We start from the raw sequence: 15,471 nt of genomic DNA, 5'->3' as shown, positions 1-15,471 counted from the left end.
AGCAAACAGTTCTAAGAAAACAGTTATCAGGGAGCTACATCTTGAAACCTATTGAAAAATTGTAGTTGCTACAGATGTTCCCAAAAGTGCATGCGCAAGTTGACAGCAAAATCCCTAAAGGAAAACACAGGACAGTGAAAGAAGCAGCAGTACTATAAGCACAATTACTAGAAAATCTCATTAAAGTACAGGTTGAGATGGCAAAGGATGTTTTTAGGGCCAGCAGAGCCATAACCCTGCATCCAGCATGTGTAAATGTACAAATGTGTGGTAAAACGTGGGTATATCGTGACATTTGGAATGAAACAGAAAGAACAAGGAAGCAGACAAAATTAACAAAAAATACAAAAGTGACCTCAAGCAGAACCAAGGCCAAGGGAGAAGAAATTCACACCAGGAATATTGTTTCCATTCCAACCTTGGGTGCTGACAATTCCCAACTCCCTTCCCCTTTCCTTAGAATCTCCCCCAGTCTCCAAATTTTTGCTTGAGGATGACTAGCAACATTGAACTTAGGACCAGGGGAGCATTAAGATAGCATGGCAGAGGAAGGGACAGATAGGGGAAAAAACTGAATGTTAGCAGTTTAAATGGTATCTTTGGGAATAGCCTATAGTACTTGCATACTTTGGACTATACACGTTGGTAGGGCTGTAAGCAGACTAATAGTAACTCTTTCATTACTGTGGCTGTAATTAGAATATCAAATACTTGTCTCCTATATTTATAGGGGCAGTTGTTTACCTTCTGGTCTGGTACCCTGCCCTGGAGAGTTTGTATGTGATAATTTGCATGTGGCTACCTGCACCTAGTGCTATAAAGCACTTATTGTATTGTTTATATCTCTGGCTGACTTTTGGCAGGTTTGTGAGACTAAGTTTGTCTGCTTTATGTCTTATAATCGTAAACTTTCCAGGGATAGCGGAAGGAAAATCTGTCTGTCAACATTGCTTAGTAAATCAATAACCACAACATGAGAGCAGGACTCCCCAGGCTGATCTACCTCCCTAAATCTGCAAAATCTTCAGCTTGCAGCTCAGCTGGTTAAGGGAGACTCAGCTTTTGGTTTGATAGTCTAATTAAGCTCCTACAGATTTTGTACAGACTACAGATCACTCACTGCTTTCTCAAATGGTCAGAAATGGTGAAAGCAGTTAATTATCACTGAATGGACACTGGCAGTCAAGACTCAGCTGCAGCAAGAGCAGCTTTACTAAGTTATGTGAGATGAACAGCAAGTCTTGTTTTCCTTCATCCTGTATTGGTAGCAAAAATTAGTGTCTGCTTTGAGAAAGATACTGACCTGATGAGGTTAAAGGCATCATTGTAGTAGGATTTTCAGCAGCTACTGGAAGAAAGCAAGTTCATCATAAACTTCTTTTATCGCACAGTGTCTAGTTTTAGATGGCAGAAATAAAGATTAAAAAGAAATCAGCTGTGACTATTTCTCATTGAATCCCTGTCAGCACCCTGCTTCCCTCCTTTTGCTTCATTCTGTTCCCCATCTTTCCTCAAACTCCATGATCTTCCCAAGAAGGAAAAATTCCAAAAATGAGTTGAGGTTATGAGGTTTCAAAGCCACTGCAGTTCCTTTCAATCCTCAATCCCTACTGATTGTATTGCACATAGAATGTCTTCACCTGGGAAACCTGTCTGGAGGCTTTTTATTCTATACATATTTGCAGAGCACCTGTGTCTTAGAGAACAGTATTTAGAAGAGATGAATGAGTTAAAATTAACCTGGGATAGTTTACAATCACTGTGAAAACTCATTTCAAGCAAGTCACACCTGTGTGACACCTCTCTCCCTCTCTGAAATAGGAATGCCTCTGGCAGAACAGATGATATACACAGTGCAAAAGTGCCACATATGATTGTGATTGTTAATTAGTTACAATTATTTTATTGGAGCACTCCTGGTAGAATGGACAGGTGATATCTCAGGTGAAAAGATGCATTTTAATGATCCACAGCAGTAAAAGTTTGACTACTTCAAAGTTCATCAATGGATGAACCTTTTAAGAGGCTCTTAATTATTTTTGGTGGCATTTTTGAAGTACAATGAGCAATCAATTTCCACAGTGTTGTGTGGTAATTTCTAATAAACAGTGAAGAGAACTAAACATGCCCAGACTATGCATTTAGCCTTTGAATACTTGAAGTACTTAATAAAAAATGCAGCTTTTAATATAGAGTAAGAGACATGGCACAGCAGATTGCCACTCCTCAGTTTTTACTCAATAGTAACTCCAGCAGGTCTTCAAATGTCAGCTAATCAACTTCTTCTTCAAAGAATTCACATTGTTTTTTAACCTCATCCTCAGTGCAGGGCTGTTTTGAAGCTTTATTCAGGTTAAAAAAAAAAAAAATCCATTGATCTTGAAGGGCTCCCATTTAGACTTTGATATATTTTCTAGTACTTACAAGAAATATCTGTATATTTGCAGAATTTAAAACTACCTAGTCCTTAAAGCCCTGTCCCTCCCACTTACATTTTCCTAGGCTCTACAGTAATATGGAGCCAGTTCCCTGGGTGCACTTCTCCCAGAGCAGTTTGTTTTTCTACAGGACATATTTTTCAGTAAATGAGTCTTTACTCACTGCAACTCTGAGCCATTTTCTTATTCTTTAGCAGAACAGAATTGTAACTGTATTTACTTATGAAACAACATGGTTGGGGCTTAGTTGCTTTAATTAGAGGGCTAAAAGTTACAAATATCATGCTGAATAAGAGGTAAAATTGAATCATTTTCACTGGGAAACCGCTACTTTGCCCTTTGCTCCCTCCTTAGGGAACGTACGCAATGCTGGCTCATACTTTCCAGTAGAAAAGGTTGTAAATTCTTCTTTCAGCTGTTACTGAAAGTTATGTAATGGGCGAGGAGGGCACCCAAGAGAAAAAGTAACAATCTAATTGCTGTCTGGGAGCCAAAGCTTTCATTCCTGCTACCTGTAGTTCTGAAGGATTTTTAGAATTAAAAACAAAAAACAAACAAACAAAAATCCAAACAAACAAACAGAAAAACCCCCTCAAACAAAAAACTTACTAAAATTACCTGTGATTTGTATGCTGTTCACATCAATTTTCAAAGCCTTGGCAGGATTAGGATTATTCGCATTGACACCCAAAACCAGCTCATTTTTTATTTTCTCAACTGTTACCATCTGGGTAAAGTAGAGGGTGAAGATCACAACCACCCTAGCAATACAAAACAGAGAAGTTAATTAGTTATTCAAGCTGATGAAAAAAATCTGCTATACGACGTCATCTAGACCATATTTCATTCTAACACTGGTTCCATTGGCAAAGGCAGATTGTTTAAAAATTGGCTGGCAAAGATGGCGTAAAGAAACATCTCTTAATTATCAGGTCAGTTTGAACCTTGGAGAAACTTTGTTTTTTCTTTATCTAGTCTTACTTGCACTATCAGAAAAAAAAAAAAAAAAAACAAACAAAAACCAGACAACATTCATTTCAATTGCTGCAATGGAGCTGGACTTGAGGAAAACTAAAGAAGTAGCTTTACTGCTGTTCAATAGGTTTAGCCCTAAAATATTGAAGGTGAACTTGGAAGTATTACAAAAATTGTATAATATGGCAAAATATAATACAAAGTGACCATTTTTTATAAAGGAAATCTGTGGATTCTCACAAGGAAACAATGATGGCTGAAAACAGAGATATTTAGAAATTGTGGTTAAACTGCATTTAACTTCTATGAATTTTATCCAGAGTGTTTTCTGTTTGTTCTCTCCAAAAGATACACATTTTCTCCTTAAATTTAGGTGTAAACTTTTTTATCCTTAAACTACCCACTTGCAACTGACTCAGTAGTGCTCTTTGTAAGGAGCGATTAATCCTGTTGTTTTGCTGACCATAGTTTGCAGTTTGCAATATGTAGAAAAGCTCTTTCTTGCATATTTCTGATAACCTCTAGGCCATGCTGAGCAAACAAAAGCTTTTATTGCTCTCCTTGTGACTCAGCAGCAGCGTTTCAAGGGTGAAATGCCAAGCAGATTGCCTGAAGGGGTAAACATTTTTAAAATGAAAAGAAAGTAATGTCTGAGACAAAGTTATTGAAAGCAGAAGTGGAGACAGATCTTTACTAATGTGTTAAAAACAAGATCCAATATTCAAAACCAGCAGATTTTCTGCAATTTCTATGATTGTTGTGTCAAGATACCGTGGCAGAATGAGTTTTGCCCAACACAGTTATTTACAGGGAAGATATCTAGATTCTCATTTTGGTTGATATAAAGAAATAAGCTGTTCTTTGGCATAATGTGATCTCCTCCTGAAAAAAGGCATCTAAATTGACCAGATGAGAAAGCTAAAAACCCAGCACTTACAAAGACAGTCTTGAGCAAACTGTTCAGAGATGTCTCCATCTTTGATGCCCAAATTTTGATTAGAATAGTCCCTTTCTTTGTGCAGAAACCAAATTTCCTGAGTGGATCTACCTTCACAAGGACAACACTTTAGAAGTGGCCTACTCCTGCTGCTGTGTAGTCCATTCCTTTAATGTTATATAATCCTTCATAAACTGATCATATTCCAATTCTTAGCTAATAGGGTTATGTCCTCACTATTTCAATCAAAAGATTGATTCAATGTAAATCTGCTTCCCATTACTTACTGATATTCACGGTCAGATAATATCCCATTATCTTGTTTTTTTTTTTTTTTTTTTTTTCCAAGGAGAGTCATTCAAATAAACTAATCCCCTCTACATATTTATCAACTTTATGTACTTACATTGATATCACAAGAACATGTGGTAGCACAGAACTATTGATTTGTTTTCATGTAATGTGTACTTTAATTTTCTGGGCTCACCTATGAGACAGCCAATTATACCATTCATTTCCCAGGGTTCTTCAGTTCTGCAAGAGTCTTAATCTTTTGTCCTCTGTTTTGTTCTTGCCTATCACAGTGTGTCATTAGACTTCTCTTGATTTAAAACTTGAGTTACTGGTAGTAACATGAAATCTGAGCCCAGTTTAAGCAGTTTTACATGAGCAAACTCAGCACAAACCTATATCTCTTCCTTTCTAGATATTTTCTTACCTTTCTCACTCTTTAACATCTTTCTAAATCAACAGTCACAGATACTATCATTTTTTTTCATCTAATTCTAAAGGAAGTTTTAAGAGAAAAGATACGTCTTGAAGCTTCATCCTCTTTAGAGGGCCTTATCTAAATTCTAAAAGTATTTGGGTTTTGGTTTTTTAAAAATCTACTCACAGTCCACAGAAGAACTGTCTAAATTAGTAGTATCATTGTCTCTTGCCTATATTTTAAGTAAACTTTGTTATATAAAATTACCTGGTCTCTGATGTCAATCTGTCATGGTCATCTTCAGATTTCCTGCAGAAAAAGAAGCAACAATAAAAAAGAAAAACGACAACCAACACCACATGCTTCCCATTGAGATGAGAATGTTTTGGACAGGATGGAGACACATCCTGGAACTGTTTAATAGTGAGAGACAGCGTTACACATGTTTTGCTGAATCAGAACCTTATTAAGAATAGTGCAGATGGAATTAACACCACAGACCTGGCTGTAAAACCTGGACATTTTTGTCAGCTGGCCTTCAGTAGGACAACCAACACCCCAGGATATTGAAAATGAGCTTTACTAAATGAAGCAGATCTTACTGTACCGATTTATGGAATCTTTAGGACGCAGAGGCTGCAGCTTTTCCTGGTGTCAAATGACAGCCTTGCTAACACCCTAAGGAGTGTGAATTAAGTGGATCTGTATCCATAGGGACATAAGAGTGCCTGAGCCTCCAGGCTTATGCCAGGAGATCTCTAACCTGACATTTCTTCTAGATGACAAGGATCAGAAGCCCTGCAAACAGCACCTTGGCAAAGAAATAATTCAGCAGTTCTTTGAAATATGGAATTTTTCTGAGTGGGTGTTTAGCACTCAGCCTTACTGGTTTGGTCAAGGCAGGGACACACATCAGCTTGAGAAGGAAGCTTGCCCAGAGAAACACAGTGGTGTCAAATTGAGCACATTGGAAGATGTAAGGTGTGAAAGGCATAATATAGGAGGTTCCCAAGGATGTCTTGATAATCAAGGTAATTACTTCTGAGAGAAATATCTAAGTGAGGACTTTTGACATTTATTTTCAAAGTTAAATTAAGCTGTACCTACTTGAACTGGGAAATTTCACATCTCTCAAATTTGTATTTCAGATCACTTTCTTGAAAGATATTTTGTATCTATATGAAAAAGAGAAATCTTGAACCAATACAGTAATTAAAAATACACACATTGTCACACTATAATCATGGCTTTAGTACTAAATAACTTTTTCTCGACTACGTAAGCAAGGTATTTCTTCGATGATTCAGCGATTTTCTCAAATAAGGAATATATTGGGTTCTGGCCAGGCTTAGGACCTGAAATAACTCTTCTTTGGAAAGAAAAAAACATCAACAGTAGTTAATGCTAGGGAATTAATGTACCTACAAATACTCTTGAATAAACCACAAGCTGATAGGTGCTTACCAATTTTTCGACATCAAAGGCAAGGACTTTGAAATCAGCTGACGAACTGTTTTGTAAGGTTGAAGTGAAAGATGTACCAGAGGCTATTTTAAATATTCCCATATAGCCATGAGTATTCACATCTGCTTCAGCTAGATAATTAAAAAAAAAAAAAAGATGTTTTAATTATATAGATATAAATGAAAAGTATTACATTAGATTTTATTTCACACATATCATCAATACAATAATTTCTAGCGTTTTTTTACTGCTTTGTGATCAGAGACGTTCTGCCTAGTGCTGAGTTTAAAGAAAAAAATTTTTTTGATGTTTACAATAGTTATAACTGTAATCATATTTTTTGAATACTCTTTGCCCTTAGTTCTTATTACTTTCCATTTTGTTTTAGATGTGTTTTCCAGCAACATTGTGAGTGCATAAAGAATACAATGATATGCCCAGTTATGTCTGACAAAAGGGACAGAGATAAATGAGAAGACAAATAGTGAATTATGAGTATTTTGCGTGTTTTAGATAAAAAATATTATGAATTATTGCCTCACAATTTTCGTATTTGTGCTGTGCTCTTTTTTATATGTGTAAACTGGTTTTGATGACAGCACTGCAAATACTCAGTGTCAGAATATAAGTTAAATTATTTTTGACCTGACCTTTCTCACCAACACATATATGAAATTCTGGGAGAATTTATAAAGAAATTAGACAACTGGTCCTTGCTGCAAATTTAATCTTGATTTTAATATGCTACAGGACATGAGGTATTCATAAAGGAATTCATTACACATTTAAAACATATTTCTTCACTGTGTAACACACTGGAAATTCTCACAAAATATCTGAATTAAAGTTGGTTGATAGGAAATGCCTTTTTCTTACCAGTTGCAGTACCAGTGGTACTTTGAAGGCATTAACATCAAAGCAAGTTTAAAGACAGAGACTGAAATGTCAGAGACTGAAATATAGTTCATGGCTTAAACATTGTTGTGAAGGAGTTTTGCCCATTAAGGCAAAACTGAATAAAGAGGCTGTGACCACCAAAGCCCTCTCCTCCCTGAAGACACCTCCTAACAGGAACCTGGGCATTCCCACCTGGCCCAAACGTATATTAATTCACGGGATTCTGTGTTTTTCAAGAAACCCTTACCACCAAGAAGATCAACAGGATGCCATCGAGATCCATGGAGTGTTGATATTTTCTACTTAATCTGTCTCCACCTTACTCTCCCCTCTCAGTCCCCTCTTTCCTATTTCTTCCTTTTTATCTCTCTCATTTACTGTTAGGTAAAACCCATAATATTGACTTTGGCATATCGTCTCATTTGCCAAACGTTAATTTCGGCAGAGGCATTTCTAATAAATTTAATAACTGAATCATAACAGCAGATAAGCAATAAATACTACCATGAACAGTTTATTATGGAAGGCATAGCATAATGACACCAATTTAATATCAACTAGTAATAGCAGACTGCTTTGAGCTTCTTTGAAGGCTTTTCTTCAAAACAATTGCAAATCTGTTTAAAAATATTTCTAAATAGTAAAAGCCTTTTAAAATTATATATCAACTATAATTTAAAATATTTTATAATCATATTTTTACAAATTTTTGACTATTTTTCTTCTAAAAACAAAGTCATTAAGTAAAAGTTTGTCTCTAGATTCAATAACACACCCTTTTATTTTACTGGAGTATGATAACATTCTGGTAAGAAGGTAAGAAAATTGGTAGGTGGTGCAGTTTTTAAAATCTGGAAATAAAAACAATGGCAACTGAAAGAAAAAACATGATATTCTGACATAATGGCTTTCGTTGGTTGTTTTTATTTTTTTAACATAAGTCTTACAGAAAATTCAGTCTTCATGAAAATTTAGCCATCAGAATGAAATAGTATGGATTTTTGGTTAATGAAAGCAGTAAAATCATTAATGTAACAGAATATTTCTTCAGCAACAAAAATCTCTTTGAGACTCTCTCTAATAGCTCCATATCCCTCACATGTTTTGGAGCCCTGAACTGGATGCTGTCCTCCAGATGTGGGCGCCCCACTTAATTTATATCCACATTATTTCTTAACCAAAATTTCAATTCAAATTGAAAATCATGAAACATTGATAATTTAGTTTGCTTTGAGTATCAGGAACTTCTTCCATCACATTCCAAGAACTGAATAAAGACTAAGAATGACTTTACCTGAGCTTTACATGGTGCAGGCAGCTGACTGTTGCAGGAGCTCTCTCACACCAATAAATGACTTAAAAATATTTTTTCAATAAAAAATTAATAGATTCCAAGAGATAGGCCCCACAAGCTCTAGGGAATTATTAGCCTTTCAGTGGATTATTTGTATTCTGATTCAAAACTCGTACATGGAGAAAAAAGCAATATTTCACAGTTTTCCATATTACCTTCACAAATTGATTAATATGGTGGAATTACCCAAGTTTTATAGCTTGGATTGCATCTTAGGGACCTTTCCCAAAACCTAAGCCATGAAAATTATTTCATATGCCTTCAGAGCATGATTCCAGTGCTTGGTTTTTCCCCTATTTTGTTCACATCAATTTCTAGGGGAGAAAAACACATAAACCCTAGAACAACACTTCACCTGACCCCAGCATTAAAAACATAGCATGAAATAAAAAACATACAACTACAGTTGTAAGAGCACTGTCTTCAAAGTCTAAGGAATTCCTAAAGGTCTGTAGATAAAGATTGGCTACTTACCTCGTTCCAACTCCTGGATTGATAACCAAGACAGTACAACCAGTCCAACACAAACACACACAAAAATTGCAAGTAGAGAAGCAAAGAAAATCTCATAGCTACTAAGAGGAACATATTTCTTATCAGATGATTTTTTCAGCTTCATTTCTGTCCCAAAAGCCTCTGTGAATTAAGGACTGACAAAAGACACAGCCTGAGAAGGAAAGTAATAATCCACATGAAGAGATATTTATAGGAGATGCTTGTAAATGAATTACATCATAAAAGTTCATTGACATAGGTTTTTACAACATTCCTGAGCAGTCATAATCATGCACAGGATATGCAAATAAGAAGAAGAGAAATCCACTCAGAGGAGAAGCACTGAAGATACTTGTTTCAGATAAAGAACAAGCAAACCCACAGAACTGTAACGTTAGTCACTGGGTTTGCACTAATTCTTGTAATTTGATATTTTTAAGTGACAATATAAAATACTGCTGCCAAATTTATTGCTTATACAGTTTTCTTTTGATAATTCCTTAATTATCCTAAGGGTAATTATGAGGACAAGAGTGAAAGCTGTATCTTTCCTCATTCTGCTTAAAAAGTTCCTTTAAAAGTAATTTTATTTATAAAGGAAGTGCTGGGAAATGAATTGTTTAGTAATGTGCCATAGCTCAGCAACATGTTCAGCACTGAGCAGTAATTCAGCAGCACAAATTTAATCTGTGTAAGGCATGGTTCTTTGACCACAGAACTAGAGAACTAATCAGAGAAGACATTATGAGATACATGCTTGTTTTCTATTTTCTTGCCAGGCATAAATGTGCTACGGGATGCAAGTCCTTGATAAAGTTAAAGCACAGTGGATAGCGAGAGCCGCAGCCATAGTAGAGCAGGAGTAAATTAACAGACAGTGTAGTAACCAATGTAACCATTTGGTTATAAATTTAATCTGTCAAGACATTTGAGCTTCAGAAAAGTAAAGTCATCCTGATTCTATGTTTTGAGCCCTGGGAGTTACTGTTTCTGACTCTCAATCAGAGTGCCAAACCCAGACTTGTGGTATGACACTCTTCCTTGTGGAGGATCTGAGCACACCAGCCATATTCCTGCCTGTCAAAGGAAAGGGAAACTTCTGAGTCAATCTCTGGAAGAGAGAAGCTCTACTATCTGTTAATTGACAGAAATGGAGATAATATAAATTGGGAAGAAATGAGAAAGTCTTGAAATGAGACACTTGGATGACATAGCAGTTCTCTGTCCAGTCTTTGAGAACTGTGGTATTTGAAAGGATTGCCATTTGAAAGGATATAAAGCACTAAATCACAATCAAAATCTTGGCCTGACAGCAGGAACCTTAATTTAATGCAATATCATACCATAACGAAAGCAACATAGTGAAATTTCACCTTACTAAAAAGAAATAATTACTTACTTAAACCCAAAGTTTTTAAAATAAGATTCAGTGCAGCTTAATCATACTGCCCTTACAGAGCAAGAGAAAACTGAGTCTGTATCTTGCAAATGGATTAGATCTCCGGGTCATCATACTAGACAGAATATGAATTGCTTCTGTATATATTGTATATCACAGGCACACACATATATGAATACAAATGTGTATAGATATAGATGCATACTTATGACCAGATCATATTCGTAGTGCTGAGCACTGCTGAACTGTGGCACGGTCGTGTTTTTGTAACTTTTTGTGCTTTCTCAGCAATAATTTTAATACCTTTCATTTCAAGGGGTTTAAGTTTCGACATCTTTCTGAACACTGAATTATCACACAAATTGATGATGTCTCTAAATAATTCACTTGGCTCAGCTACACATATTAGGTTATCCCACACCTAGCAGAGTTGTGCCATTGCAGGGGGTAGGGGAAGAATGTGAAAAGGAGGGAGTGACAGAGAGCTGTTATGGACTGGCCACAAGCCTCAGTCCTCATCTCCCTGCACCGCTTGAGGATGGCTATGAATTACTTTTGCCCTGCTGTGTTGAGGAGAGCACTGAGGAATCTTCTTAGTGGGCATCTGTCAGCCAGGCAAGGTTAAATCACTGCAACTGTCCATGCTGCCTGAAACAATACTAGTTTAGTCCTGTCTTATCCCTAATCAAATATTTTTTTATCAGAAGTCGGAGGAGTTTTGTGCAGATGGACTTTGGATTCCTCTCTCATGTTTTGCATAATTTCACATTTTGCATAATTTCACTATTTGTGTCGACACTATATATCAATAATAAAAGACAAACACTATTACCCAATGATGCCACTGCATTTTAAATTCTGACTTTATGCTCTAATGGTGAAGAGATTAGCTCAGAGGAGTAAAAACTGTGGCCACTTACAGTTCACACAGAGTGATTACAGTCTGGCCAAAGACATAACTTATCAAGGGGAGTCTCAAGTTGGAGTTGTGACTCCTGCAAATGAAGTCATTTGCTAAACAATTTTATCTGGCAATAAGGCCATAGTAACAATAATTAATAGGCAAGCCTTGGACACTGAGCCGATAGTAATTAAAAGTGAGTTCTTGGATTAATTTGTTTGCAAAATATTATAGTCTGAACTAGTATGAGCTAGTTATAAAACAATATAAGAACCTGTGTTTCCACATTTTCATTTGTAAACCTTCCATATGAGGGGGGCAGAATTCAACAGTGTGCCAGTGCTTGCTTGCCAGCAGTCAGGAATTACAGAAACGGTGGTTTATGCTGGAAGAGACCTATGACAAGTATCTGGTCCCACTCCTGCTTGAGACAGGGTTAACTGAAATTAGATCAGACTGTTCAGGGCCATGTCAAGGCAAGATCTGAATACTTCCAAGGTGGAAGACTCCATGAACACTATGCATTGACTCCCTGCATAGTGATTCTCTTCTCCCCTCTGTGTCTTATTGGAATATCAGCTGCTGCAATTTGTGTTTGTTGCCTCTTGGGCTTTGCCTTTGCAATTCTGGGAAGAGTCCATTTGCCTTCTTTGCAATCATCCCTTAGATATCTGAAGGCAGCAATTAGACATCCCTATCAGCTTGTCAGGCTCAGTCAGTACTGGGACATTGGGTTATTTCACCCCAGATGCTGGACTTTGGACTTGTTGAACTTGGTTGAACATTATGGAGTTTATTCCAGGCCATTTCTATGCCTCTTAATGATGAGCACATCCTGTGACTGAAAACTGCCCTCTAGACATTGACTTCATTTGATTCTACTTTTATGCCTCATAAAATTACTTTTCTTGTTCATTCTTCTTCTGCAGTCTTAGTTGCATTTTTTTTTTTTTTAATTTTTGGCATAATCCTAAAATTTGCTTTTCACTTTAATTTCCTTTGTGGATTGATAAGACTCTTGAAAGCTGGATTTGGATGGTTTGCTACATGACTAAACTGATGAAATGGTATGATCCATTCAGGAAAAGAGTGATCATTAGCCACTGTTACTAACAGTTTACTATCACCTACTGCAAGTTGTGAATATTCACAAGTCATGGACACCCTGAAGTAAAGAAATTAATCACCTAAGGAAATAATGTAAAATTAAAAATAAATTAGATTACTCTGTTGAAACTAATAAAATCAGTTGCATGTTATTTTCTAAACTCTAGTTTTATGAACTTATGAACTTTATGATAAAATAATACAATATGATTTTAAAATACTTTAAATTATATAAAGGCAAATACTCTATTAATGTGATAAAACTCAGAGAAAGATGACAACTTATTTAATGTTGATAATTGAGGTTTTTATAATTATTACTATGGCCATACAAGTGAAACTTCAGGTTAGATAATTTTTAAAGAAATTGGGCATTGACAGGGTAGAAATCTAACAGATTCACAATTTAGGTCATTTATACTGCATCCATATCTGCAGCTCCACAGGTTTTGTAGCCTTATTGGGCTGCTTTTATTTCCTTGCTTGATCAGCCTCCAGCACAGGGTGAAAAGACTGCTGACATAGGAGGAGAGGGGATATTGGGCTCAGATAATTTCTCTAATACCCAGACTATCACAAACATACTTAAAACCTGACATTACATTAATGACTAGCTCTCTGTGGGAAAACATTTTGTCACTCCCCACAGACTTGCACTGACCTATCAAAAAAATGAAAATCAGCTTTCTTTTGACAACTCTTTTCAGAAGTCTAAAGTGTTTGTCCCTTTCCCTATGCAAACTTCCAGAGAAGAAGATAGAAAACCAAAGCAAAAGATTTGCTGTGAAGGTACAGAAAGGGACTATGAGCTATTTTCACCACTGCATCAAAAGGAGAAGTTTAAAATTGAGATAATATTACTTCTCAGTAATCATAGAATCACAGACTGTCCTGGGTCGAAAGGGAACTTAAAGATCATCTCATTCCAACCTTCCTGCCATGGACAGGGGCACCTTCCACTAGATGAGGTTGCTCAGAGCCCCATCAAACCTGTGCCTGTGCCTCATCACCCCCAAAGTAAAGAATTTCTTTCTAATATGCAATTTAAACCTACCATCTTTTAGTGTGAAGCCATTCCCCCTTGTCCTGTCACTCCAGGTGCTAGTGAATACTCTCTCTTCATCTTTTCTGTTGGCTCCCTTCAGGCACTGGAAGGCTGCAATTAGGTCACCCCAAAGCCTTCTCTGTTCCAGGCTGAACAATCTCAATTCTCTCAGCCTTTCCTTATAGGAGAGGTACTCCATCCCTCTGATCAACTTGAAGGCCCTTCTTTGGATGTGCATCAACAGGTCCATGTTACTCCTGTGCTGGGGACCCTACAGCTGTAGGATTGCAGTAACACCATATTTAAAAAAAAAAAAAAATGAGCATGAAAAATTTCCATGTTAGTGGTCATCCAGCTGTGAAACTTCATATGAAAGGAAAAACATGAGCCTCATTTACTAAAAAAGTTATCAGAAGTTTTAGTTAGAAAAATTTAATTCTTTGTGCAATTCATTATTAAACGTTGCTTGACTAAAAGTCACATAATATACATCACTAATGTGCTATTCATTCTTCAAAGATCTTCTCATGCATGTTTGACCCAGCAAGACATAACTCAGCAGAGGAGTCACGGGAGCAGAGGAGTACATAGTATTTGTATTCACCCTCTTTTCACCAGTTTCTAGAATAACCCAGCTTGGAGGACTTGCTGAATCTTCTCTTTTCTGGAATGTTATTTCTTATCCTGTGGTTCTTAGAGAAGATCACAAAATTTTAAAAGTGCATGCAGTATTAAAGATGTCAGAATGAGCAGTATTATTTTATTTAAATTGGATTAGAGGTGGAGAGAAAACTATGCTCTAGAACACACAAGTGTAGAAGAAATTTGGGAATACCTGTGTTTTAATCAAGGGGAAGGTATGAAGGAACAATGTCTCAATTTCCCTCCTGAAGTCATACAATTTATGATAGTTAAAAATCCAACCAATTGACCATCCCAAGCCCTCCAAAGCCAAACTGAAAAAACCCCAACCTGCTTTCAAGGCCATGGAACAAGTCTAAGTGACCCTGGGTCTAGGTTATGTAGGTCTCCATTTGGCTGTGGTATGTCAAAGGTGGGAAGATAGAGAAGGGAATTGGACCTGGTATCTGCCTTCAGTCCCTAAACATTCCCCAAATCCTGGGTCTAAGTGTGCATTGAGCTAGCAATTATTGAAATCTCTGAGTTGATGTCTGGTGGCCTCGTCATCTGAGTGTTTGCTCTGAGACACTGCCCAAGAACTTTCACATGCACACCTAACAAGTATCCTAGGGGTGATCACTAAACAGAGGAGATGTATAATGTGCAAAATAATACAGTAATAGATAATATAGTAGTGGATGAAGTAACCAATACATTTACTTTGTGTGGAAGACCATATTGAAACTGATTAAAGGTTCTGAGGAGTTTTAGATTCCCATCACATGAGCAAATATCTATGTTGTTTTGGGCATTCATAGTTTAAACTCTGACTTCGAGTAAAATCATAACAAAAAGGAAGGAAAAAAGTATAAATCCCTTACAGATTTTAAACATCCCATGAAAAGTGTTCAGAAATATGGATTAAGATGAACTATTCAATTAAAAGATCTAAGTAAATTGCTGGCGAGTAATCTGCTTTCATGTTAACAAATCTATATCAGAAAAGCAATTAAAAAGGCACTGCTGTCATTAGCAATAGTTCTTCAGAGTGTCTTGGAAAAAAAAATGCAGAGAAAGCAAAACTGGAATATATCACCTTTCCCTCAATTTGGAGCAAGGCCTTTTTAAA

General features: G+C 36.5%; 1 protein-coding gene across 1 annotated transcript in view; it reads right to left on the bottom strand.

Annotated features, from left to right (window-relative positions):
• Positions 1-9,393, bottom strand: part of TMPRSS15 (transmembrane serine protease 15) — a 51,455-nt gene extending 42,062 nt beyond the window's left edge. Inside the window, exons 1-6 of the mRNA XM_053934799.1 lie at positions 9,249-9,393; positions 6,524-6,654; positions 6,167-6,234; positions 5,327-5,368; positions 3,057-3,199; positions 1,300-1,348 (exon numbers count right to left, since the gene is read on the bottom strand). Coding sequence (XP_053790774.1) covers positions 1,300-1,348; positions 3,057-3,199; positions 5,327-5,368; positions 6,167-6,234; positions 6,524-6,654; positions 9,249-9,393 — 578 coding nt within the window. The remainder of the gene's footprint in view (positions 1-1,299; positions 1,349-3,056; positions 3,200-5,326; positions 5,369-6,166; positions 6,235-6,523; positions 6,655-9,248) is intronic.
• Between the last annotated feature and the right edge of the window lie 6,078 nt (positions 9,394-15,471).

The sequence above is a fragment of the Vidua chalybeata genome, chromosome 2 (genome assembly GCF_026979565.1).
Source record: "Vidua chalybeata isolate OUT-0048 chromosome 2, bVidCha1 merged haplotype, whole genome shotgun sequence".
Lineage (NCBI taxonomy): Eukaryota > Metazoa > Chordata > Aves > Passeriformes > Viduidae > Vidua > Vidua chalybeata.
The sequence above is the reverse complement of the archived record's forward strand: the minus strand, read 5'-3'. Positions and strand labels throughout refer to the sequence as shown.